This window comes from Beta vulgaris, chromosome 7 (genome assembly GCF_026745355.1).
Source record: "Beta vulgaris subsp. vulgaris cultivar EL10 chromosome 7, EL10.2, whole genome shotgun sequence".
Classification (NCBI taxonomy): domain Eukaryota; kingdom Viridiplantae; phylum Streptophyta; class Magnoliopsida; order Caryophyllales; family Amaranthaceae; genus Beta; species Beta vulgaris.
The window spans coordinates 29,284,433-29,310,071 of NC_079208.1; the positions used below are offsets into that span (position 1 = coordinate 29,284,433).

The following is a 25,639-nucleotide window of genomic DNA, read 5'->3' on the forward strand; positions in this document are numbered from 1 at the left end:
TCATGGTGGTTGAACAATATCTATGCATATGCAAAGCAATATATTATTCTAAGGCATAAAAGAAGAATGAATCGTATTTTTCAAATTTCACCCACTCATATACAAATTTTTTTAAAAAAATCCTCCCCGGTGGAATCACCAAATTGTAGGCGTGAATTTTTACTTTTAATTCGCCTACATGTGGTGTGACTACCCCATTGTTAAGGTTTTATTAAAAATACGTTTTTGAAATCGCCAACAGGACATCTTAGGGACTGATCCAATGTATATTTCCCCGTTTAGACTCCATAAATAGTCAGGAACCAAAAGTTGAGTTTGGGGGATAAGGGTATAACACAGTAAGGAACTATGTTGCCCATTGATGGCTTCTACTAAATATCGATCCAATACATATTTTATGCAAAAGGATAATCATATAACGTTTTAAACACCCTAAAAATATTTAGTCTAGGTTGGTTCGGGAAACACATAAAAAAGATTATATTTTTAGTGAGAAGTTATTATGCAATAAAATTACAAGTTTCCTAGCAGGTTTTCCATGTTATCTGAATCAGTTAGAACATTTATTTAGGTCTTGATTAACAATGAATACAATGTGATCAATATTCAATCAACCACAAAAAATATAAAAAAAATTAAAATAAGATAGGAAAATATGTAGGGAGTTAGTATGATATATACAATACTTGCAATCGATGGAATACATTAATAACGTACATCATGAATAGAATGTAGTAACTTCATGAAAATAATAAAAATAAGAAATAAAATAATGTTAGTTAATTTAGTTGACCCTCAAAGATTATACCACCGTCCGAGATCGTTGAACTGTACGAATATCGAAAAATTGAATTATTGAACGAGTTTAAAAATAGTTTTGTATCTTGTATTGAGTTTTGCGTGATAATAACAACATCAAACACAATTGTTTAGTTTGAGAAATAATATGCGGTGTTGACTGGGGAATTGTAGGATGAAGGCTGATTTGTATTAGAGATGAGGATGAAGGTTTGATATGAATTGTTTCTTCTTAGAAATTGGGTATGCTTAAAATGTGCTGATTGGGTACTGGCTCAGATCTCGCTGTCTTGAGTCAATTGTCCGTACACCAAAATCCTACAAAGACAAGGTTAGACTGCCCAGAGGTGGTTCCGGGATCGCATCTCCGACGCCCAAGTCAGTTGATGATCAAGCTATAGAGAGAAAGTCTAAAGAGAGATGCTATGGTTTGTTAGGTGAGGATTCAATACCTGCTCATTGATAAGGCCACTGCTATTTATTGTGCTCCAAGATCCCCAACTGTGAATGAGCTGAAAAGCATTTACAGCTGGAAACCACCCACTTGGGTGGGCTTCTTGAGTCCAGGTGGCGAGATCACCTGTGGGGCCTTTTCTTCTTTGGTCGGGCGTTGGGGGAATGGTCCGAGCAAGTCCATGCCCCATTTGTCGAAAGGGAGCACAACTTGGATGGAGAACTGGAGTGGTCGGGGCCCTAGGAATTTCCGAGTGGATCTGACACGAGGGGCGTCTTCGGACCAGCTCCTGAGCATCTAACTAGAGTGTGGGCCAATAGTAACCTGCCTTCAATGCCTTTCCGGCTATAGTTCTTCCTCCTTGATGACTTCCACAAGCCCCTTGATGTATCTCCCTTAGGATGTAATTACCTTCTTCGGGAGTTACACACTTGAGGAAGGGGTGAGTGAAAGATTTCTTGTAGAGTTGGTCCTCATGCCTTAGGAACCAGCCCGACTTGTGCTTAGTTCGCTCAGCCTCTTTTGGGTCGGTCTGGCAGTAGTCCATCGCGCAAATATCTGATTATGTGTTCCATCCATGCAGAACTTAGATTAAGGATGAGCCACTCCTTAGCGTTTATACTCGGGGCTTTATGTACTTCCCATGTTATGGTCCGAGGAGCCGATCCTTCAACTGAACTAGCCACTCGAGCCAGGGTGTTGGCTTGCTCGTTTTCCGACCGAGGTATGTGGTTGATCCGGAAATTGGAGAGCTTGTTGATCACATATTGAGCCTCGGCTAAGTACATTCTCATGTTGTCTTCCTTGGCTTCATATTCACCTGAGACTTGACCAACTATGAGTTGTGAGTCGGACTTGGCGTTGACAGACGATGCCCTAGCTAAGATGCATAACTAGAGTCCTAAGATGAGAGCTTCGTACTCGGCTTTGTTTTTGGACCCCAAAAACTCAAACTTCACAACATACTCCATTTTGTTGCCGACCAGGGGCTTGATTACGAGCCCTGCTCCGCACCTAGTTTTGGTGGAGTAGTCGTCTACTTCCAGCTCCCATTATTCTTGTGGGCCGGCCGAGGGTCGGGTTGTACACTCACTGATGAAGCCAGCCAGGGCCTGGGCCTTGATTCCTCTTCTGGGCTCGTATTCTAGACCGAAATCGAGCAACTGATCGAACCAGTCGGTCATCCGACTGGAGTGATTTATGTTCTCAATTACCTTCTGAAGCGGTTGTCCGGTGAGGATTTTGATCTGATGCGCTTGGAAGTATGGTTTGAGCTTCCGACTTCCCATTATGAGGGCGAAGACCATCTTTTCTACTTCGTTATACTTGGCTTCTGCTCCTTTATAAGTGTGACCGATGAAGTAAACCAAGTGTTGTTTTCCTTCCTTTTCGACCACCAGGACTGCGCTGAGCGTGTAGACTGAGATGGCCAGATAGATGAATAAACGTTCCCCCGACAGGGGGGGATATGAGCTTTGGGAGGGTTGAAAGGTGCTCTTTGAGAAAGGCAAAGGCCTTCTCGGCTTTTTCATCCCAAACGAATTCTTTTATTTTCAGAACCTTGAAGAAGAACAAGCTCATGTCTGCTGACCGAGAGAGGAAGCGTCCGAGTGCAGCTAAGCAGCCGGTTAGGCGTTGCACTTCTGGCACGTTCCGAGGAGATTTCATCTCTAATACCCTTTTGATTTTATTGTTATTAGCCTTGCTTCCCCTTTCATCAACCAAAAATCTGAGGCATTTTCCCCCTCTGACCCCGAAGACACACTTCTTGGGATTCAGCATCATGCGAAATTTTCTGAGCATGCCAAAGGTCTCCCTTAGGTCTGATGGATGATCCAACTGAGCCTTACTCTTGACTATCATGTCATCGACATACACTTCGATGTTCTGACCCGGCTGGTCGCTGAAGATCTTGTTGATCGTTCGTTGATACGTAGCCCCGACATTTTTGAGGCCGCACGACATCATCTTGTAACAGTAGACCCCTTGGGGGTGATGAAGGCAATATGAACCCTATCCTGTTCGGCCATTGGTATTTGATTGTAGCCGGCGTTTGCATCCATGAAGTTGTGCAGGGCGTGGCCGGCAGTAGAGTCGACCAGCCTATCGATCTTGGGTAGAGGGTGGTTGTCTTTTGGACAAGCTTTGTTTAAGTCTGTGAAATCCACGCACATTCGCCACGCCCCGCTCGACTTTTTGACCAGCACCACATTGGCCAACCATTCTGAGTACTGGCACTCTTGTATGAACCCTGCTCCGAGCAATTTCTTAACTTCGGTGGCTGCCACGACGTTCCTTTCAGGGCCTTGGTGCCTCCCTTTTGCTTGATCGGCCTAAACCCCTCTTTAATGTTCAATTCGTGGCACATAATTTTGGGGTCAAGTCCGGGCATTTCTGTGGCTTCATAGGCGAATACGTCCTGATACTCTGTGAGCAATTGGATGATTTCCTCTCTGGTTTGAGGGTCCATAGCTTTGCCTACCCTCACTATCCGATCGGGATTTGTGCCGACCATCACTTCTTCGTCTTCATTGGCCGGTTCAGGGCGTTCATACTGTTTGGGGGTTTTTTGTGATGTAGACCCCGAGGCCACTTGGGGACCGATCCTCTTCTCGTTTCCTTTTTTTCGAGTCCTCTTGGACGTTGTTTTTAGTTTTGCGGCTATTTACATAGCATTCCCTTGCTGCCTACTGATCTCCTTGTCTCTTTCTCACTTTACCATCGTCAGTTTCAAACTACATGAGGAGTTGGTAGGTGGACATGGCAGCCTTAGCTTTGTTAAGTGTGGGCCTTCCCATTATTATGTTGTAAGGTAAAGGGATGTCCACCACCAAGAAGTCAATTGGTCCTTATGATTCCCTTCTTCTTTCCTCTTCTTGCTCCGATCATCCGAGTGGCGACATATGTCTATCGCCTGGATGAATCTCTGGGCCTTAGTCATGGCTTTCGAGAAGGTCTTCACTTCACTTTCGGTCAAGGACCATCTGAGCCGACCTGGTTGAAGTCCCGACATTAGGGTGGCAAAGGCTACCGTGTCTTACAGGTCTGTGACCTTCAATGATTCTTCATTGAACCTCTTGATGTAGTCGGCCAGGCTCTCATTCTTCCCTTGCCTGACCCCCATGAGATGGAGGCTAGTCTTCTTCAACCTCTTTCCTGCCACAAACTGATGAATGAACATGTCTTCCAATATTGAGAAATCAGTGATAATCCCGGCGGGGTGTTCTTCGAACCAGTTCAAGGTGAGGCCCTTAAGAGTGGTGGGAAAGAAACGACACCATGTGGCATCGCAGCTGGTCTACACGCTCATTTGAGCCTTGTAAGTGGCCATATGATCATCCGGGTTGGTTAGGCCCGAGAACTACTCGATGAGGGGGGTCTTGATTTTCCCGGGAGTGGGGGTCCCCATAATTTCTTGGTTGAATGGGACCATGAACTTGAGACCACTGCTGTTCAACCGACGTGGTTTGGAATGAGCTGAGTCACCCTGCCCCTCCCACTGATTGACTTTTTTGTTCAAGATGTTCCGAGCGTCGTATCCGCCCTGGCTGAGGCGCTTCTGGTTAAGAAAATGCCTACCGTCTTCAGGCTTGCACCTAGGATCTCCCCTTGGGGACTTCGAGACGTGAGTTTCTTCTCTTTGACGGGCCGACCCCTGGCGAGCTGATTTCTTCCTGGGCGGGAGACGCTCATCTCGACCTGACCTTTTCCTGTCTTGCCGACTGGGCACCCTGGCCTCGGATCGTTGCTTTAAAAAGATTTTAAGAAATGAGTTAGATAAAAGATATTAAAAAACACTTTCGATAAATATATTTTTATTAATAAAACTAATAAATCAAATTAGTTAATCTATTAATTAAAATGGGTTAAAAGACGTGTTTTAAAAATTGGGCTTAGAAAATTGGTTTTATAAAATTAGACTTTCATAAAAAATATTTACAACATTTTAGAAAGTGAGCTTATTAAAATTAGTTATAAGAAGGGTTTTTGGAAATGGGTTAACAAAAAGAGTTAGAAAACCGTTTTGGGCTTAAAATATTTTATTTTAGACTCGTTCTTTACTCTTTATTTGATCAGGACCAATGGAGCTGACACGATTTTGTGTCTACAATACTTAACTAGATTATGCCACAAATTCCAAGTATATATTTTTAAGGAATTTTTAACTACAATAATACAAACTTTTTCCCGTTCTCTCGCAATAATACAAACTTTTGATTATTTTTTAATTATACAAACTTTAGGCCGAAATTCCTCCAGTAGGTCAAGTTAACTTGTAACCTATAAAACAGGTAAAAAAAAAATTACAAAATCATATTTCTTCTTTCTCCCTCCTCCCCCAAACCCCCACCTGAACCACCTCAGCCTCCCCCCCCCACCGCAACCACCACCCCCGAAATCAACCCACAACCCCCACCCCCACCCCCGAAAACCACTAAACCCAACCACCCCCTCTCCCACCCCATAGCCACCACCAAAACCAACCCACAGCCACCCCCGAAACCAACCTACATACCCCCCCCCCAAAAACAACCAAACCCAGTCACCCCCTCCCCCACCCACAACCACCAGCCCCGAAACCAACCCATAGACCCCACCCCCGAAACCAACCCACATACCCCACCTCGAAAACCACCAAACCCAGCCACACCCCCCACCCCCGAAAACCACCGAACCCAACTATCCCCCCGAAAACCACCCCCTCCACTCCCGTACCCTCGAAATACACAAAATCCAGCCGCAACCACCATGAACCCCATCCACCAAACCATATCAACACCTTTATCTTCCCTATCTCCACCTCAAATTTGGAATTAAGGGTAGTGCGAAGAATTAGGAGAGACAATAGGGTGATGGTATCGGTAGCGTCAGAGACGTTCGCGTTGATGCTCGTTGGTGCTGGTGCGTCGTGAGGTGTGGTGTATTTGTGGTGTGGTTATGGTGTGTCGTGAGGTGTGTTGGTGTGGTATGGAAGTATGGTGCGATGTAGTGGTGCAATGGTGTGATATGATGCGATGTGTTGGTGGTAGTTGTGGTTTCAGGATGGGGAGGGGATTCTGTGGAGGTGTTGGGGTGACGAAGAGAGAAGGTTGGGCGGGTTAGGGGTGGGTTGGGTGGGTGAGGGAGAAAGAAAAAAAAGTTTTTTTTTTGTTTTTCAAATTTAAATAAAAATTTAAAATATCAACCAATAAGCAAGCGACATGTGCCATAGGGAGTGCCACGTATGCATTTTACCTGCACCAACAAGTTAGGAACCGGTCATGACCTACTGAAAAGTTTGTATTATTAAAAAATAATCAAATGTTTGTATTATTGCGAGAGAACGGAACCAAAGTTTGTATTATTTCAGTTAAAAAATCCTATTTTTAAAGTAAGTAGTTACTTTTAAGGTTCAAAAGTATTTAAGTTAATTATGAAATAGTTGAAATCTGGTTAGGTTGAGCTTAGGTTAAGTTGAGTTAGGGCCTGGAGTTCTGTTGAATTTATTCGCACTAGCCGTATATGCACGCGATGCGTGCGTCGACAATCTTATGTACAAATAGGCATATATTTTTTACTCTAAAATTATCTTGGTAGTGATTTAAACTATTGAGGTTTTTTTATAGCTTATTATCTTTTTGAACTAAAGGTGACCGATTTTTAACTATTAGAAAATTTTGGTCGAGATTTAATAATAATTCTTTGTCAGCGGCTTTAGTATAGTTCTTTAACGATTGTAAATATTAACAAATCATATTGTTTGAACTTTGTAAATACAAAGTATTATGTTGTCAACATATATCACTAACTTTTGTCAAATTGAAGATTCTAATTAATTTTGTGAATTGATTTTGTCAATCTAGTCAAGTTATTAATGGTGATTGCATATTCCATTTTTGACTTATTCCATATGGCAAGTTGCATTTATTCTCATTTTCAAATCTATTATAATAAAAGTTGTTTTAATTTATTAAAGGGTATTCTCGTGATATCAAATGGGGACACCACACCTCCTCCCTTGGCTTTATGATAATAACACTAAAATACAACTTAGCCAAGTGGTTAGCACTTTATTATATGTACTTGAGGTCTTGGTTCAAACTTTATACTATGCAATTTCTTATTGTTTAGATTACATGAACTAAAACTCCCTAAAGAGAGCGCCACGTGGCACATTATCTTGTTTTCGCACGCCTTTTAATATATTTGTATAGATAGATGCGGGGTTAATATTGGGTTGGATTTGTGTGTTCAATTTATCGAGTCATGACTTCAGACCTCGGCTAAGGAGATGGTAGGAGTGAGAATGGAAAAACAAAAGTAGGTAAAAGTAAACAACAGCATCAACCATCAAGAAATAGAATCAAGATATAGCTCATATTGCAATTCTCATCCTTCACTCACAATTTACAAACCTCGTCTCTTTCTGCCGCCGCGCCATCTTCTACTGGTAAACACTTTTTTTCTCTACATTTTATACTTCCTCCTTAAATCTTTAACTTCTCAAAAACTAGGGTTTGTTTTTCTCTTCCAAAATGTCTAATTTTTCGTCGTAATTTTCTCACCAATCACTGATATTTTCCCAAACCCTAGAACTATAATTTAGTATTTGTAAGTAAGTGATCTGATTTCGCGATATATTTTGATTTTTCATGGTTCTTTTCAAGATCTTTTTGTTAATCACGAGATATACTTTGAGCTATCTGTTTTTTTTTTTTATAGAAATTGAGATAATGTTGAGGTTGCGTATGTTTCAGGAATTATGAGTAGCCGATCAAGGAGGACTCTCTATGTTGGTAATCTTCCGGGAGATATCCGAGAGAGGGAAGTTGAAGATTTGTTTTACAAGGTATAAATTAGGTTTTTCATAAAATATAAAATGTGTTGTTCTTTTGGAAATGCTTTGGTTAAGCAATATGTGGATTTGAATAACAGCACATGGAGGTTGTATCAGATGTTTGATACTTATATGTGTGCTTGGTGTTTTGTATTCTGTAGTCGTTTATCCAATATTGAACTCTGGGGTTTTTTATGTGTTATAATACTAGTGTTAGAGGTTTTTTACACACTGATGTGTCTGAGTGGTCTTCCGAATCTGTTATTCGTTTGTGAGGGTGACTGGTGCTGCTATGTTGGATACTTATTGTTCTAGATGATATGTTGGCCAGTGTAGCTGTCTAGTACCCTTCATTTTAGGATACAGCTCTAGAGACGGTCAAAATCAAATACTGTATTTGTTGCACAAAAATTGCTATAAGCTAAGAGAATTAAAAAGGTATGTGTGCAGAAAAGAGTAACTATTTAAATTTGCGAAACTTTTTAATGATCCTTTGCGTAACCGATATAAAACATCTTAATTTTTTTTATCCTAATTAATCTGATACCCTGTGACTTCGTTGATTTGTCATTGCAGTATGGACCTATAGCTCACATTGACTTGAAGATTCCACCAAGACCCCCTGGTTATGCATTTGTTGAGGTGAGCTTTTCTCCTCATTCTGGAGAAACAACAATGACAAGGACTGAGAAACGTTAGCATGTTTCTTTTTTGTACGCCAGGATTTAAAATCATTGCCTGGTTGCATGAGTAGTTGCTATATGTGTATTCTGTTAGCTTTCTAACAGTTCTCTCCTGCAGTTTGAGGAGGCTCGTCATGCACAAGATGCTATAGATGGCCGTGATGGCTATGACTTTGATGGGCATCGTCTGCGGGTGAGTCCACTTTATTGCATGATTTATAGCTTTATACAACATGTATCATTTATTTTCTATAATAAATAAGAATATAAGGAATGTACTGTGGTGTTTTTGGAAGGTTGAACTTGCTCATGGTGGGCGTGGGAACTCATCATCAACTGATCGCTATAGTAGTCAGAGTGGAGGACGCCGTGGTATTTCCAAACATACTGAGTATCGTGGTAAGTGCTGGATTCTACGTGCTTCCATGAAACTATAGGAAGTTGCTAGCTTCTATAACTTAAATCCTTCTCTTACTACTATTGCATTCTATGCAGTGCTGATATCTGGTTTGCCTTCCTCTGCTTCCTGGCAAGATTTAAAGGTATAAGAATATTTCAGCTGATGGATTTTCTTTTCATATTAGTCTCATCGTCTGCCGAACTAGAATGTTTCCAATATTACTATTTCCTTTCTAATGGTAGTTTCCATGCTGACTTGCCAATATATCTAGGATCACATGCGCAAGGCAGGAGATGTTTGCTTTTCTCAAGTTTTTCGTGATGGTGGTGGTAAGATATGTTCAGATTTACGTATGATAGTTTCATTTGGAAGTTGGAATTATGCACTGTTGGCCAATGGAAAGCTTAAACGTTTTTCGGTGTAGTCATATTGTCATATACTCATATCTATTTAATGGTACTTCATCAGATGATCTTTTTAAAATGTCCAACCTTGTCTTGCCTTTTATTGTATCAGGCACTCGGGTAAGAGTGGTGCTTTGATAACCCTTACAAATGAATTAGCCATATATTTTGCTAGTGCAAAATTAAATTTGGCTACACAGTTTATCATCATTAAATATAATGAGTGCAGCAATTTCGGAAGAGTTTGGTGTCTTAGTTTTAAAAAGGCGCCCGAGGCGCACCTAGGTGCCACGGTAAGTGGAGACATGGCCCAAACGCATCCATCAACCCACACGAAGCGCGAGACAATAGGCGCACCAAGGCGCACGCCTAAGGCCGCCTTTGCTAAGGTGCAAAGTGCACGACCTAGGTCGCCTTTGGTTAAGAAGCGAGAAGAAGAGGAATTTTGAGTTTAAAACTTGACAAGAACGCAAAGAAAAATCAAATATAACTCTTACCCAGTCTTTAAGATGTAAATTCGAGTAAAATCCCTCAATTAATTGCGTGAAATTACTTTAATTTTATCCCCAAATTGGAAGCCCTAATTTTTGAAAACCCTAATTTGCGAATTGTGAAGCATATGGGAAATTGTTGATAATGGGGTATGGCAAAGGTGGCTGGCGGGTGGTTTTCGGCACCAGATGTGTCGGTGAGTATTTATGGTCAGTTGCCGGCCCCCCGTGAAGCTTCCAGGTTAGTCGTTTCTCTCTCTTTGATCTGTTCTCCTTTCATTCTGTGTCTTCGAACCTGTCTTCTCCTTCTCTCTTCGACCTCTACCACATTAGAGTCACGCGATTTTTTTTTTTTATTTTTTATTTCTCCTTTTTCTTTTTTCTCTTTATTTTTTACCTTTTCCTATCCCTTTCCTGGTACCATTCACTTGTTCGTTTCTCAACCTTTTTTTTTTATTTTCTCCTTTTCTTTTCTTCAATTGTTGTGCTTGTGTTGTTCTTAGCTATTGTTACTTGTCAGATTGTTTCTCTTGTGTTCTTACCTACTGTCACTTGTCAGATTGTTTTTCTTTGAATAAAAACTTACAGCTTTTAGAGGAGCTAATTTTTTTATTACTCTTTTAATAAGAACATACAATTTTTGTGAGAGGAGTATTTTCTATTAAATATAGTAGCTGGCAATAAGTAGCTTAATTTTATAAGTAGACCAAATATATGCCAATCAAAAAATTTACAAAATCTAATTATAATTAGTTGCTTATATATATATTTTTTAACTATAGCAACTTATATTTTTTTCATTATTATGTTGTCTTGAATATAAAATATTTTCTATGTAATTGATTTTCAACGTTTTGGCCCTAAGAGTGCGCCTCGCCTACGCGATGCATGTGCCTTCGTCTTGCGCCTTGGGCCTCCCTGATCCTTGTGCCTGAGTGTGCCTCGCGCCTTTTAAAACTAAGTTTGGTATAATGAAGAAGGTTGATGAACCAAGAGCTCATATGAAATGGAGCTTTAGATATAACTTTGCAAAATTAGTTATAGTTTAAATTTGGAGGAGGTTCAGCTAAAAGTAGTTGGTCAAGCTGATTTCCATGATGCTGTTTTGGAAAGTTAAAGAACAGTGTACTATGGGAAAAAGGCTTGTGTCTATTATTTTTAGTTTGTTGCTAAGTCAATGCCAATTTAGCTGTTGGATCGAATTCTCCAAAACACGCCATTGTGTTTATTCACTTGTGATTTAAGACCACTCGTTAGTAATTTAATTTTATAGAATTCTATGAAACCCTTATTTCGACGTCCAAATTTGTGAAAACCTGAAATTTGATTTGTGGTGACAATAGAAAAGGTAGGCGTGTCATCTGGCTGTCGTTATTGCTCTCTCTCACTTCGATCTTGTCTTCCGTTCTCCTCTATTCCATTTTGCTCTTCTCCTCGATGTGACTGTTGGCTCTTTTTTCCTCCTTCTTCCTTTTCAACGTACTACCAGCAGCTTTGATTCCTTTTATTCAGTTTCATTTTTTCTATAAATAAGCTGTGAAGGTTTCCCACTGAAGGCTCTGACCAGAGAGTAGTCATGTGACCTTTCTTTGATTTTTTTTCTTTTCTTTTCTTGAACCCTTCTATGTTAATTTAATAATAATCTTCTCTCTTTTGTTGAAACTTCCTTACCACAAGTACGGAAAAAGAATTAGATAAGAAATAAAAGCGCACCTCGCATATATGATGTGCGTGTCTTTATGTCTAGACTCTGGGGACCATTTGCGCCCTTCTGCTTCTAATGCCTGTTTGAACTGAGGATAGAAGCCCAGGATCCGTGATTGAGAAGAGGGGAGGTTTGTTGTGGAGAAACTTGCTGTCCATCAACTTCATAGAGCTTCTGACTAATTGAATACTCGTTAGCTGTGTAAGCTGTATTTTTGTAGACTCCTATGTGATTGTTGCTGCTTGTACGGTCCTCTGCACATACCTGAATTGTCGTTTGTGTTTGGAGAAGAAGATGTGTCAAAATATTCGTTCTCTTCAATTGCAACATATCTTTTTCATAGACTCCAATGCAAACTTCGACCATTAGTGTCGTTAATTATTTGTAAGTGAAATATATAAAAGTTTGATATTTGAAAAATATACATTGAGACGAATCTAACAATATGTCACTTGATGATTAATTTGATTAAGTATATTGTCAAAGTTTGACCGTAAAAAGATAGTGTTGCAATATAAAAAGAACAGAGGAAGTAGGATAATCCTGCATTTTTGCCAATGAATTTTGTTGATAGTTTTATGGTGCAGGGACCACTGGGATTGTAGATTACACCAATTATGAGGACATGAAGAATGCTGTATGTTTTTTTTTTTTTCCTCTTTTCCTCGTCTTTGCAGCAATATTAGGGTTGCTAAAAATTTGTAGCTACTTTCCTTCTGCAGATCAGGAAGCTTGATGACTCAGAATTTCGCAATGCATTCTCTCGGTCATATGTTCGCGTATGGCCCAATATTCTTTCATTTTTTTTTCTATGAATTATATCCTAAGCTATTCCCGATTCTCACTGCTTCAGCAGTTGAAGCTTAGTACTAGGGTCCCTGCTTACCCGAATCTTACTGTGCTGAAATTGTTTTTACTGATTGAAACTGACTAATAAGCTATTCTCATTTCCCACTTCTTCAGCAGTTGAAGTTAAGTACTAGGGCCCTGCTTACCTGAATCTTACTGCAGTGAAAATGTTTTTACTGATTGAAACTGGTTATACTGATTAAAATTGGGTTTTTTTTGCCAACATTCTATTGTTTTGTCTTATGTAGTTTACTAATTTATTCTGATCAAAACTGATTTTTCTTGATTGAAACTGGTTGTTCTGATTAAATTGATTATTATCGGATACAAGTTATTTTTCTTCTTAATATTATCTTTTTAAAGTTAAAATGAAGATGGCGTAGTTCATGTTTTGTATGCCCCTTAAACTTCTGTGTCTTTCCTGTCCATTATTTCTGATAGTTTCTTGTCAATTATTTAATGTTCTATTGTTCTTTCCTGCTCCACCCTCCTTTCTTTCAGGTGAGAGAGGTGGGAAGAGGGAGTAGGATTTGGGCCATCTCTCTAACTCTATCCCAGAATATTGTTCTTTCCTGCTCCACCCTCCTTTCTTGCATTTACCTTTGCATTCTTCCCCCCCTTTCATTCATTTTCAGGTGAAGGAATATAAAGGAAGCCGGAGTCCCCCATTTTCAAAGGGCAGGAGCAGAAGCCGCAGTCGAAGCAGGAGCCGCAGCCGAAGCCGTGGTCGTAGTTATAGTAGGAGCAGAAGCCCAAGGTTTAATAGTTTTCGTCTTAGCAGATTTGAATTTCAGTAACTTAATTATACTTTAATGTCTGGGTTTGATAGGTCTTTTCTGCATGTTATGCAGCAGGTCTCCAAAGAAGGCCTCACGCAGATCACCTGTTAAATCTCGTTCCCGATCTGCTTCATCCCGTTCTCGATCAAGGTCTCGTTCTTTATCAAGGTATGGCAATATCATTTCCATTTAGTATGCTATCTTATGAAGGTGTTCTAGTGAAATGCTATTCTTATTTTCATTTTAGTATCTCAGTTTTTATATTTCTAGATGATTAAATTTAATGGTTTAAGCGTTAAGGTATAGATGGATTATAATTCTGCCTAGACGCCTTAAACTTCTGTGTCTTTCCTGTCCATTATTTCTGATAGTTTCTTGTCAATTATTTAATGTTCTATTGTTCTTTCCTGCTCCACCCTCCTTTCTTTCAGGTGAGAGAGGTGGGAAGAGGGAGTAGGATTTGGGCCATCTCTCTAACTCTATCCCAGAATATTTAAAAAGATGGACAAAAAAAATGGGGAGAATTATTAGGTGTTGCTAAGAGCAGAAGACACCCCTCCCCCCCCCCCCCCCCCCCACCCACATAATTATTTTCTTTACTAATACTTTTTGGATAGGATGAACCATGCCAATCATTAGTGTATATATAGTCGATGGTGACCTTTATTTTCTGTGTTGGGGAGGGTTTGGAAAGATGATTTTGGTGGTTTTTTGATTTTGTTTTGATACTAGCACATCCTTATCCTTGCTGGTCGTATGAATTGGGAATGGGTTGGACTGGTGTCTTTTTGCCGTTTATATTCAAGTGTTAAGATTGCATGTTGTTTTCTTTTTAGATTTGCATATGTGCAGCAATTTGGGGATTGCAATTAGGATCTGGATTTGTGCGGCAATATGGGGATTGCAAATTAGGATCTGGATGGGTTGTATTTCAAATGCCTCAACTCTTTTGGTTGTGGAGGTATGCGGCTGTTTTTTTGAATGGCAGCTTTGTGTACCTTCATGGTCTGTTCTAATACATTCAGCATCACATGTCCATGGGTGCTAGATATGGGACACAGAAGATCATGGATTGCTTTATTAAAGCTGGCATACTGGGAACTAATTGCTTACGGGATATTGGAGCTATGTGGATACTCTGGATTTGGTCGTACAATTTGGAAGGGCTTCATGTCTATTGATGCATTATATTTAGTATGGTGCTGTTCTAAAAGGTTTACATTTCCATGTAGAAGCTTGTTTGCCGGGTTCGAAAGATGTTAAGCTTTTAATATATATTATCCCTGCTGCTAAAGATGTTTATTTCTTTTTGTTCCTCCTTGAGTATGAATGTGGTAACACTGTCGTGCAAGAGGAATCAAGGCTTTTGGTTCAAGGTCTGAAAGATTGTTGAGGACATGTGGATATTAAAATGCGTTGTTTCTGGAACTTTTGCAGATCACGATCAAGATCCAGATCACCTGTGCCTGCTGTAAGTACTTTCTATAGCTGTTATAGCAGAGCTCAAATCGTGGTTGAATTTAACCTCCCATTATGACGACCATTTTCCCTTGAGCTGTTGGGACTCTACTTGAGATAAGATTGATAGGTTTTTTGTGCAGAAGTTATGTTGCATGGTTTAGGATGAGTTTGATGCCAGTCAGGCTTGTTTTATGATACTCTTGTCTATCTGCAGCCAATGAAAAATCTGAGCAAAAGCCCCAAGAAGGCTACCCCAAGCCCCCGTCGCAACCGGAGCAGGAGCCTGAGTAAGAGCCCGAGTAGGAGCAGGAGCAAGAGCAAGAGTCCATCCAAGTAAATATATTCTAGGCTATGCTTCTATACTATGCCTCTCTAGCAACTGATCACTGTGAGATCTTACTCGGATGATTGTAATTACAGGTAAATCCGTGTTGGCTCATTTGCCTAAGCCCGTTGCAAATCCTTATTGGTTGCAAGTTTCCAGTTGGCGTAACTGGTGGAGGTCAGCTGCAAATAGAGATATTGGAAGGGTGGTTTTTCTCAAGTATGATTATGTACGTAGGGTAGTTTTGTTTTTGAATCAAAACATTTTTATGCTTAGTATTTAAATTCTGCTTGTGGCAAACATATTAGTATTACTATCACATTGCGATGAATGTCTTTGGTAAATTTTGAATGTTTTATGCTACTAAGATTGCTGCAAAATTATCTCAAAAAATTCGTTCTATTTGGTGACCATGATAATTATTTCCTTGTGACTTGTGATGCAAAAAGTTGATTCTAGCTTGTGGTAGAACTTGTTTGGTTGTAGTTTGTGATGGATTTTTTTTGGTTCAAGCTTGTTTCTGGTTTTTATTTTAAGGAATTAATAATTGATAAAATATTATTTACTTTTGTTTCTTTTGTTTTGAAAAGACTACTAGCACTCTCTGGAATTAATTTATTTTTATTGTAATTTAAGCTAGTAATGTTAAAATTGAAGGTGTGTTTTATTTACCTTATTTTTGCTGAATTTGTTTGAATGAAATGATTGAAATCCATTATAACTTGTTGAATGAAAAAAAAATATAGGAAATTATTTAGGGTGTCCGATGGGAGTAGATGCCAGATCAAGTGGGAGCTTCAACATATCAACAGAGAAAACTAGTCTCCTGAAAATACTTACACCTATCACCACCAGCTAGGATCCTACTGATAAACACAATTCTTGTGACCACTACATCACACATAAATACATAATGGCTATTTATATGCTCCCAAAGAAAATAATAAATCGAATAACCTTACTTGTACTAAAGTTTCTGTTGGCGGGAGTGACAATGCGTAAACCTACATATTGGTTAAAATACATAGAACTTATCAAACATAAGTATGAAGGGGGATCTTTCAATACAACTCTTTTGTTTAAACTGGAGGATGTATAGAATCCTGAAAACTTAGTAAGGTGATTAGCACAAAATATTCTCAATCCGCAATAATGTCGGGAAAAAAAGCAACAAAACCAAAAAAAGCTTCATATGCCATGAGATCAATACAGGAGGCCTCGAAGATACTGAGGGCCAAAGTGGGATACCTGATTGAGAATGGTGATAGCATAAATATAGGAGATACATACTGGGCACAGAACTGGAAGGGCTTCACTATATTAAGAACGAAACCAACCTTTGACACTTATTAATATAGGGAAAGAATGGAATAGAGAAAAAATATTCACATTGTTTACTAGGGAGTCGGTTGTTTCAATACTATCAAAATACCTCTCTAAAGGAAGGAACAAGACGAGTTTCTATGGACTCTCACACAGAATGGTGAGTATACAACGAAATCCGGTTACTGGAGTTTAATCAATGAAAACAAGGAGAAAAAAGAAACAGTATGGACAATACCATGGACACTTGATATAGCACCAAAATGAATTTTTTTTTGTATGGAAACTATCAAGGGAATAATTCCAATTATATACGAGCTAAGTAAAAGAGCCATAACGGAGCAACAACTATGCAAAATGTGCCATTTGAAAGTAGAAACAAAAGAACATTTGTTTAGAGACTGCAAAATAACGAAAAGAGTATGGGCATCCTCAAATTGAGGACTGAGAGTGGAAGGGAAACGACATATCCCCCTAAAAGAATAGATTTTAAACAACATTTACCATATATACAAATTTAGGGATGACATCGTAGGATGTATATAGTTCATATTATATTATGGGAGATATGGAAGTATAGGAATGACTTTGGTAGAAGAAGATGTAATTCTGAGTCCATTATGCATCAAGTGAATGACAACTTCAAACAGTGGAGCGAATCTAGGAAGTGTAAGGAGAGAAGTAATGAGAGTAGGGGTACCCACCAAAATGGTTGCCATACACGCGAAAATAATAAGTGGCAAACAAGAAGCGAGGTACATCAAGATCTAGTAGAGGTTATAGTAAATGGGACATGGAAGAAAATAAAAGATCATAAGGGACAAGATATTACAGTTACGGCGATATACTGGTTATATAAAGGAACGATTACGTAAGGAGGAAGAAAGGTTTTTGCGCCATCCCCTATTCCCCTATACATGTAGAAGATATGGCGATCATGGAAGGACTAAGACAAGCAATTAAAAAAGAATTCAATATTCGAGTTTCCATAAATTCTCAGCAGGCTGGAAAGTTCCTCAAAGAAAGTCGTAATACACTGATCAGATTAACTTGGTAGCTGTTTATGGGTTACACACCATTGCTGATAGGAGAGCTTTATGGAGTGGTCTATCTCACTGTATTCAGCATCAGGACCCTATGGTAATAATAGGGGATTTTAATGCTGTTTGTAATGCAAATGATAGGCTTAATGGCACCTTGATCACTGATGCAGAAACTAAAGACTTTCAGAATTTCCTACTGCAATCTAGCCTGATTGAGTCTAGGAGTACTGGAGCATTTTACTCTTGGTCAAATAGTAGTGTGGGAAGTGATAGAGTAGTGAGTAGGATTGACAAAGCTTTTGTCAATCAAGCATGGTTGAGTATGTATACTAAAGTAGTTGTTGAATATTTAGCTCCTGGTATATCAGACCACTCTCCCCTAAAATTTGCTTTGATGGCTGGCAATGTACAAGGGGGAAGACCATTTAAATTTTTGAATATAATGGCTGAGCAGGAGGATTTTCTGCTCACTGTTGATAAAGCCTGGTCCTCTATACAGGGCAGATCTAGTCTTCAATCAATTTGGTTGAAACTCAAAGCTGTCAAGAGAGATTTAAAGGTGATGAAGAAGCAGAAAATGGGGATAGCACAGGACAAGGTGGAAGTATTGAGACAGCAAATAACTGAATTACAGACTCAGGGGGATTATGACAGTAATGCAGAGGCTCAACTCTATGTCAAAGGTCTGCTGAAGGACCTGAATCACTGGTCTCATGTTGAAGAAAGTATCCTTCATCAGAAATCCAGGATCAACTGGTTACAAAAGGGAGATGCTAATACTAAACTGTTTTTTACTGCTACTAAGGCCAGACATGGGCAAAATAGAATTGATTTGATAGTAGCAGATGATGGGAGAATGGTAAAGGATGCAGGTGCTATAAGGGAGGAAATTTTAGACTTCTATAAGAAGCTTTTGGGAACAAGAGCCACAAGTCTTCAGGGGGTGGATCTAAATGTTGTGAGGGAGGAACCAAGTCTCTCTAATCAGGCAAAAGAGTCACTAATGAGAGTGATTACAAGTCTTCAGGGGGTGGATCTAAAAAAAGTTGGAGTAACATCAAGAATGAAGTATATGCAGGAGTTCATGAATTTTTTGCTAATAGTAGAATGTATAGACGTGTGAATTGCACTGCTGTGACTTTGCTTCCCAAGATCCCAAATGCAACTAAGGTTAAAGAATACAGACCTATTGCATGTTGTACAGTAGTGTGCAAGATTATTTCAAAAATCTTGACAAACAGGACGAAGGGTGTGATTGGGGAGGTGGTGAATGAAGCTCAATCAGGGTTTATCCCAGGGAGACATATTTCTGATAATATTTTATTAGCTACAGAGCTTATTAGAGGGTATACTAGGAAACATATGTCACCAAGATGTATTATGAAAGTGGATATAAGGAAAGCTTATGATTCTGTAGAGTGGTTTTATCTGCAAACTCTAGTGAAGGAATTTGGGTTTCCTAATGTGTTTATAGGGTGGATTATGGAATGTGTTACAACTGTATCATATAGTGTGTTGGTGAATGGTATCCCCTCACAGCCTTTTCAAGCTAGAAAAGGCCTAAGACAAGGAGACCCATTGTCTCCTTTTCTGTTTGCATTAAGTATGGAATACCTGAGTAGGTGCTTGAATGAATTGAAGAAAACACCTGAGTTTAACTTCCATCCTAAGTGTGAAAGGTTGAATATTACACATCTAATGTTTGCAGATGATTTGTTGATGCTTTGTAGAGCTGATAAGAGCTCTCTGGAGTATATGGTTAATGCTTTTCAAAAATTCTCTGAAGCTTCTGGTTTATCTGCTAGTCAAGAGAAGAGCAATGTGTATTTCTGTGGGGTAAATGATGACACAGCTAGGGAGTTAGCTGAGAGGATTCAAATGAAATTGGGGGAGCTCCCCTTCTGATACCTAGGGATTCCTCTCACATCAAAGAAACTCACAACAGCTCAATGTAAACCTTTGGTGGAGAAGATAACTAGTAGGGCTCAAACATGGATGGCTAATTTGTTATCCTATGCAGGGAGGCTTCAATTGATAAAGAGTATACTCAGTAGTATGCAAAACTACTGGGCACATATCTTTCCTCTTTCAAAGACAATCATTCATGCTGTGGAAAAGGTCTGTAGGAGATTTCTTTGGACTGGTAAAACTGAAGAGTCCAAGAAAGCTCCTGTTGCTTGGGCTACCATTCAGCTTCCAAAAAGTGGAGGAGGATGGAATGTCATCAACATGGTTAATTGGAATAAGGATGCTATGCTCAAGCTGCTGTGGGAAATTGAATTTAAAAGGGACAAGATGTGGGGGAAGTGGATTCACTCTTATTATATTAAAAGGCAGACTATCTATACAGTCAACCTTAGTAATCAGGTGTCCTGGGTCTAGGAAGATTATAAAGTCTAGAGAGATCTTGAATGCTGGAGTTGATTGGAGTGATGTATGCACTGGAGAAAAATTCTCTATAAACAAAGCTTACAGGAAGCTGAATGACCCTGTTGCAAGAGTGAGCTGGAAGCGACTCATTTGTAATAATCAAGCCACTCTGAGAAGTAAATTTATCCTGTGGATGATGCTGCATCAAAGGCTTCCTACAGTGGATAGAGTAAGGAAGTGGGGGGTTAATTGTGATACTAGATGTAGCCTATGCAAGAATGAAGATGAATCAGCACAACATTTATTCTTCTCTTGTACTTATGCTACTGGAATTTGGAGCCAAATTTGCAGACTAGTGAATGTTGCAAATGTAGGGGTGAATCATCAAGAGGTGATTTCAAGAATGAGTAATCATGCTAGGAAAAAAAAGGGGAAGGTGTTTGTTATGCTTTTTACTGAATGTGTATACGCTATCTGGAGGAAGAGAAATAGCCAAATATTCACAGGTCAATGTAAAGATGTAACAGTAGTCTTTAGGGACATTGTTTTTACAGTGGCTTCGAGATGTATGGAGAGTGACAGGAGTAAGCTGATGCTATAAATCTCCTGGTGTATGCTTTGACTGTCTGTTTCATGTGCAATGCTGTTGATGCACATGTTTTTTTGGTTTAAATACAATCCATATTTGCCAAAAAAAAAAAAATTAAGATGACGAATATATACCAGATGCTCATCTGAAAAAATGGTGAGACCATCTCCTTCAACTAGGCTGAGAGCTTCCCTCACCTGGGTCAGGAACTACTCCCAAGAGGAGTTGTTCTCCCCTTCCACAATAGCCCATGCAATAGGGTACATCTGGTCATTTGCATCCATGCCCACTGCTGCCATGAGTTGTCCTCCCAAAAAAGTCTTCCAAAAACAGGCATCAATGCTTACGAATCTCCTACACCCCTCCATCCACCCTTTTCTACTCCCTTCAAAACAAATGAACAACCTTTGAAACACTAGTGTAGCACCTCTTCCTGTAGTCAACAAGGTGATAACTGTGTTAGGGCAGCTGTCCTTTATAGCTTGCAAGTACCTTCCTAACTTGAAATAATGGTTCTTTATTGAGCCATGTAAAAGCCTATGGGCCTTCTACTTGACCTTGTAAGCCATAGACCTCTTGATGACCACTCTATAGGACCTCCTCACAGCTTCCATTATGTCTTTGGCTAGCCAATTAGGTCTTGCTTTAAAGATCTCTAAAAACTTCTTAGCAAGCCAAGTTGATTTCATCTGCCTATTAGCCTCCATAATCCTAGTGCATTTGTGCTCACCATCTATTGACTTCACCATAAAACATTCCCTCCTTGAGTCATAGCTTTCAAACAACCTAAATGGAACCTTTTTTACACCTCACCTCAATTCTCTGCTGCCTATTACAATTACTTACACAAATGTACAAGTTTCTCCCACACTGTATTGCAAAGTGTGCAACTGCACTCTTGAAAGTCTCTCTGTTAGGGAACCTTTGCCCTACTCTCCAGACAAACCTTGACTAATCTGTGTCTTCAAGAACCAACATCCACTACCCTTCCTTCTTCCACCACTATACTCTTCATCTTCACTGTCCTCTGGTGTTTCAAGGTCATCCTCACTATCATAGTAATCACACAATCTCCCTCATTAGGTACTGATACGTGTCGTTTACCGTACTAACAACTAGTAAAAGGGTAAGAAGGGGTTGATCCCACGAGAAGATTATTAAAATTCCTAACTCTCAATGTTTAACTCACAGCAAAAATAAACTATTATGCACATAAAGAATATAAATACTAGTAAATAAGATGCATCAAAGCTTGCAACATGGCGCGTTTCTCTCGTTTTCTCTCTAAGCGTGAAATCTAAGCGTTGACGCCATGGCAAGGGGGAGAGCAAAGAAAAGCGCTCAGAAGGGAAAAGGCAAGAATAAAGGTCCATCATCTTCGCCAGGGAAGAAGATGAAATCGGTGGATGAAGTTATAGGGGTGCAGCCGATAGTGGTGCCTAGTGCGATATGTGATGAACAAGAAGGTAGGAGGGAGAGTTTAGAATTAGAAATGGAGAAGATGACCCCTAGGCATCGGAGGAAACGTTCCAATAGCCAAAGGACAAAAGTGGTGCTTTCAGAGTGGCTGAATTGATGAACAATGGTACGGCAAGACCGGAAACGGCGAGAAGAATGTCAGGGGCGGATGTTTGTAATCAGGTAACCAATACAACTCTTGTAGTTACCATTGTAAATGATGATATACAAGACGAGATTGAATTTGGTCGTCAGCAGTCATATGTTATGTGCTAGGGGGGAATCCACCCTTGAATGTGATGGAAGGATTCTTTAGACAAATTTGGGGAAAACAGGGGATAAATAAGATTGCGATGGTAAGGAGAGGGATATTTTTGGTGAGATTTAACAGTGTTGAGGCAAGTTTGAAGGGGACTACAGAAGGTATGCAATTTTTCGGTCAAAAACCACTATTACGCGTATGTGGGATCCAGATGTGCCAATTGGAAAAACAAATGTTGAATCAGTTCCTATTTGGATCAGAATGCCTGGATTAGCTTTTACATACTGGGGAGAAAGGACCTTATTTAAGATTGCTAGTTTAGTGGGGAAGGCAATCAAAATGGATAATACTACGAAAACCAGGGACAAATTAAACTTCGCGAGAGTAATGGTGGAAGTTCAAATGAAACAAGAGTTACCTGACAAAATTGTGTTCTGCAATGAATATGGAGTGAAGATTTCTCAGAGTATTAATTATGAGTGGAGACCAAGTGTTCTAGAATAGGACACACAGAGGAGGACTGTAGGAAGGGTGAATGCAAGAAGGTGTGGGTGAAAAAGAAGCAAGGGCCTGTTGATAAGGAGGGGTTTCAGATGGTAGGTACTAGGAGACCTGCACCACAATATGATATTCATGAGCTTCAGGTGCATAATACTTTTGATGCTTTGTTAGAAGCTGCAGAGGACAATGAGAAGGAGGATGAGATCATTGAAGGAACTGTGGTGGTTACAGATAGAACAGAGGGAGGAAGGATGCAAAACTGGTAGACACAAGAGATGGGCTGGGTCTGACAACCCCATTGCCTAATGGATAACATATTAACATGGAATGTAAGAGAGTTGAATAGCAAGGTTAAGCAACAGGATGTGAGGAAATTCCTATCCTCTCATAATGTGAAGCTATTCAGCCTTCTTGAGACAAGAGTGAAGTCTCACAACATGGGGAGGGTCTATATGAACTTATGCCCAGGTTGGTGCTTCACTCATACTAATTCTTGCCATGGGAATGGAAGAATAATGGTGGGATGGTGGCCTCATGACTTTAGGATTAACATTATTGAGATGACTAGTCAGTACATTCATTGTGCTGTTAAGCCTACTCAAGGTAATGCTGAATTTTGGTGCACTTTTGTGTATGGTTTTAATGACTGTAATAGTAGGACTGAGTTATGGACAGGGTTGAGGAACATTGCAAGTAAATGTAATCTGCCATGGGTAGTGCTTGGGGATTCTAATGCTCTATCTAGGATTGAAGATAGAATAGGAAGCTTGGTGAGAATGGCTGAAATAAAACCTATGCTGGATTGCCTGATTGAATGTGGGTTAGTTGATATGAAATCAAGTGGGAGGCATTATACCTGGTCAAATAAGCAGGACGGTGCTGCATTGGTAATGTCTACAATTGATAGAGCAGTTGTTAATAAGCACTGGCAGGAGATTTTTGAGAATGCAGAAGCTGTGTTTTTACTAGAAGGGGACTTTGATCACACACCTATACTTCTAAGTGTGTATCCTGAGCCTCCACAGAAGAAAAAGTTCAGGTTTTGCAATGCTTGGTGTGAATATCCTGTAGTTATGGAGGCTATGAGGAGGGAATGGAGCAAGTTAGTGGTGGGATGCCCAATGTACAGGGTGATTGAGAAGCTCAAGAAGGTGAGAGAGGCTCTTAGACAGCTTAAGAAGCAAGGGGTTTGTGTTGTGGATATGGAGGAGGTTAAAGCTAGAGAGAAGCTAGCAATTGCTCAGAATGCAATGCATAACATGCCTAGCAATGATGAAGCTATAAGGAGAGAAAGGTAGGCTAGGGAAAACTATACACAAGCTAGGAAGAATACTTGGGAAATGCTACAACAGAAAGCAAAGCTTAATTGGCTTAAATGTGGGGATGAGAACACAAAGGGTTTTTTACCAAGCAAATAAGGCCAGAAGAGTTAATAACAGGATTCATGCTATACACAATAGTGCAGGGGAGTGGCTTAATACACCTGAAGGGGTTCAGGAAGCTTTTCTGAGTTTTAATCAGAACCTATTTGCTGAAAAGCCTCAACAGCAAAAACTCCTTGATAGCCTGGTGAATAGAGGGAAGAAATTGACTGAAATCCATTTGAGGATCCTCAATGCCCCAGTTACAAGAGCAGACATCAAGAGGGTAATCTTCAGTATACCAGATGGGAAGGCTCCATGAGCTGATGGGTTTAACAGTAAGTTCTATAAGCATGCATGGGACATCATTAGAGAGGAGGTGACTGATGCTATTCTTGACTTCTTCAGAACTGGGAAGCTACTTAAGGTAATAAATGTCACTACTATAACTTTACCGCCTAAATTGTCATGCCCTGGTAGTGTCAATATATATATACCAATAGCTTGCTGCTCAATATTGTATAAATGCATCACTAAATTGATTTGTGAAAAGCTCAATCAAATCTTGCCTGATATAGTCTCCCCTAGTCAAGGAGCTTTTGTAACTGGCAGAAGCATAATTCACAATGTTATGCTATGCCAAAACCTAGTTAAGATGTATAAAAGGAAGAACACTAGGGCATGTTGCATGATGAAGTTGGACTTAAAATAGCCTATGATACAATAAACTTGGAATTCATTAGGCAATTGCTAGAAGGAGTTGGATGTCCTAGTTGGTTTGTAAGCCAAATTATGACTTGCATCTCTACTCCCAAGTTCTCAATCATGATGAATGGATCACCTGTGGGTTTCTTTGGAGTTCAAAGAGGGTTAAGGCAGGGGGACCCAATGTCTCCATTATTATTTGCATTGGGTATCGATTATCTGGATAGAGTATTACACTATGTTGGGGAACAAGATGGCTTCAAGTTTCATGCTAGATGCGAAGAGATGCAATTGTCTCATCTATGCTTTGCTGATGACCTAGTGTTGTTCTGTAATGGGGACTTTAGGTCCATATATACCCTGCTACAAGGTTTCCAGATGTTCTCTCATGCTTCAGGGTTTGAAGTGAACAAAGAGAAGTCTGAAGTATATTGTACAAGTATGGAGGAGAGTTACATCACAAGGGTTACTGATGTGAGTGGCTTCAAAGTGGGTTCTCTACCTTTCAGATACTTGGGTGCTCCAATTTCCACAGCAAAACTGAAGGCAAAGGATTGTCAAGTACTGATTGAAAAAATGATGAAAAGAATCAGAGTGTGGAGCACTAGACACCTATCATTTGCAGCAAGATGCCAACTAGTAAATAGTGTGCTAATAAGCATACATGTCTACGGGGGGGAAATATTTCTTTTGCCTAAAGGTGTTCTAAAAGAAGTGAATGCAATTTGTCGTAATTTCTTATGGAGTGGCAGCCATAATGATGCTAGACCAGGAGCAGTTAGCTGGGAGCATATGTGTAAAACAAAATCCACAGGAGGATTGGGGCTTAGAGAAACTTATCTTTGGAATGTGATAACCATT

The 25,639-nt window shown here is 39.7% G+C and overlaps 3 protein-coding genes across 10 annotated transcripts; all 3 read left to right on the forward strand.

Annotated features, from left to right (window-relative positions):
* The first annotated feature begins 7,486 nt into the window (after positions 1 to 7,486).
* LOC104898956 (serine/arginine-rich-splicing factor SR34) lies at positions 7,487 to 15,579 on the forward strand. Of its 8 annotated transcripts, none has more exons than XM_010686098.4 (14): positions 7,490 to 7,682; positions 7,990 to 8,081; positions 8,646 to 8,711; positions 8,871 to 8,945; positions 9,049 to 9,151; positions 9,248 to 9,294; positions 9,424 to 9,481; positions 12,340 to 12,389; positions 12,475 to 12,531; positions 13,237 to 13,358; positions 13,456 to 13,548; positions 14,818 to 14,851; positions 15,056 to 15,174; positions 15,262 to 15,579. In XM_010686098.4, exons 2-14 carry the CDS (start codon positions 7,995 to 7,997, stop codon positions 15,263 to 15,265), a joined length of 915 nt encoding a protein of 304 aa, XP_010684400.1. In that variant the 5' UTR covers positions 7,490 to 7,682; positions 7,990 to 7,994; the 3' UTR covers positions 15,266 to 15,579. The 8 variants fall into 8 exon arrangements, 4 of the variants coding, with proteins under 4 accessions (XP_019106383.1, XP_010684400.1, XP_010684398.1 ...); XM_010686096.4 differs by having other exon boundaries at positions 7,491 to 7,682; positions 13,453 to 13,548; XM_019250837.3 differs by lacking the exon at positions 7,490 to 7,682 and adding an exon at positions 7,705 to 7,847 and having other exon boundaries at positions 13,453 to 13,548.
* A 1,838-nt stretch (positions 15,580 to 17,417) lies between these two features.
* On the forward strand, positions 17,418 to 19,437 carry LOC104899025 (uncharacterized). The gene is made up of 3 exons (XM_010686165.1): positions 17,418 to 17,542; positions 17,674 to 18,506; positions 18,611 to 19,437. The coding sequence occupies exons 1-3, from the start codon at positions 17,418 to 17,420 to the stop codon at positions 19,435 to 19,437; spliced, it is 1,785 nt and encodes a 594-aa protein (XP_010684467.1).
* Positions 19,438 to 23,017: 3,580 nt separating this feature from the next.
* On the forward strand, positions 23,018 to 24,395 carry LOC104899024 (uncharacterized). The gene is made up of 2 exons (XM_010686163.1): positions 23,018 to 24,006; positions 24,110 to 24,395. Exons 1-2 carry the CDS (start codon positions 23,018 to 23,020, stop codon positions 24,393 to 24,395), a joined length of 1,275 nt encoding a protein of 424 aa, XP_010684465.1.
* The last annotated feature ends 1,244 nt before the right edge of the window (positions 24,396 to 25,639 follow it).

Coding starts and splice junctions, on each gene's coding strand:
- LOC104898956 (XM_010686096.4), top strand. CDS start 7,995: ATGAGTAGCCGATCAAGGAGGACTCTCTATGTTGGTAATCTTCCGGGA. Junction 8,082..8,645: donor TTGAAGATTTGTTTTACAAG/GTATAAATTAGG, acceptor TTGTCATTGCAG/TATGGACCTATAGCTCACAT. Junction 12,390..12,474: donor ATGAGGACATGAAGAATGCT/GTATGTTTTTTT, acceptor TTCCTTCTGCAG/ATCAGGAAGCTTGATGACTC.
- LOC104899025 (XM_010686165.1), top strand. CDS start 17,418: ATGGCGATCATGGAAGGACTAAGACAAGCAATTAAAAAAGAATTCAAT. Junction 17,543..17,673: donor ACACTGATCAGATTAACTTG/GTAGCTGTTTAT, acceptor TGCAAATGATAG/GCTTAATGGCACCTTGATCA. Junction 18,507..18,610: donor TGTTGTGAGGGAGGAACCAA/GTCTCTCTAATC, acceptor AAGTATATGCAG/GAGTTCATGAATTTTTTGCT.
- LOC104899024 (XM_010686163.1), top strand. CDS start 23,018: ATGGATAACATATTAACATGGAATGTAAGAGAGTTGAATAGCAAGGTT. Junction 24,007..24,109: donor GAAGCTATAAGGAGAGAAAG/GTAGGCTAGGGA, acceptor GAGAACACAAAG/GGTTTTTTACCAAGCAAATA.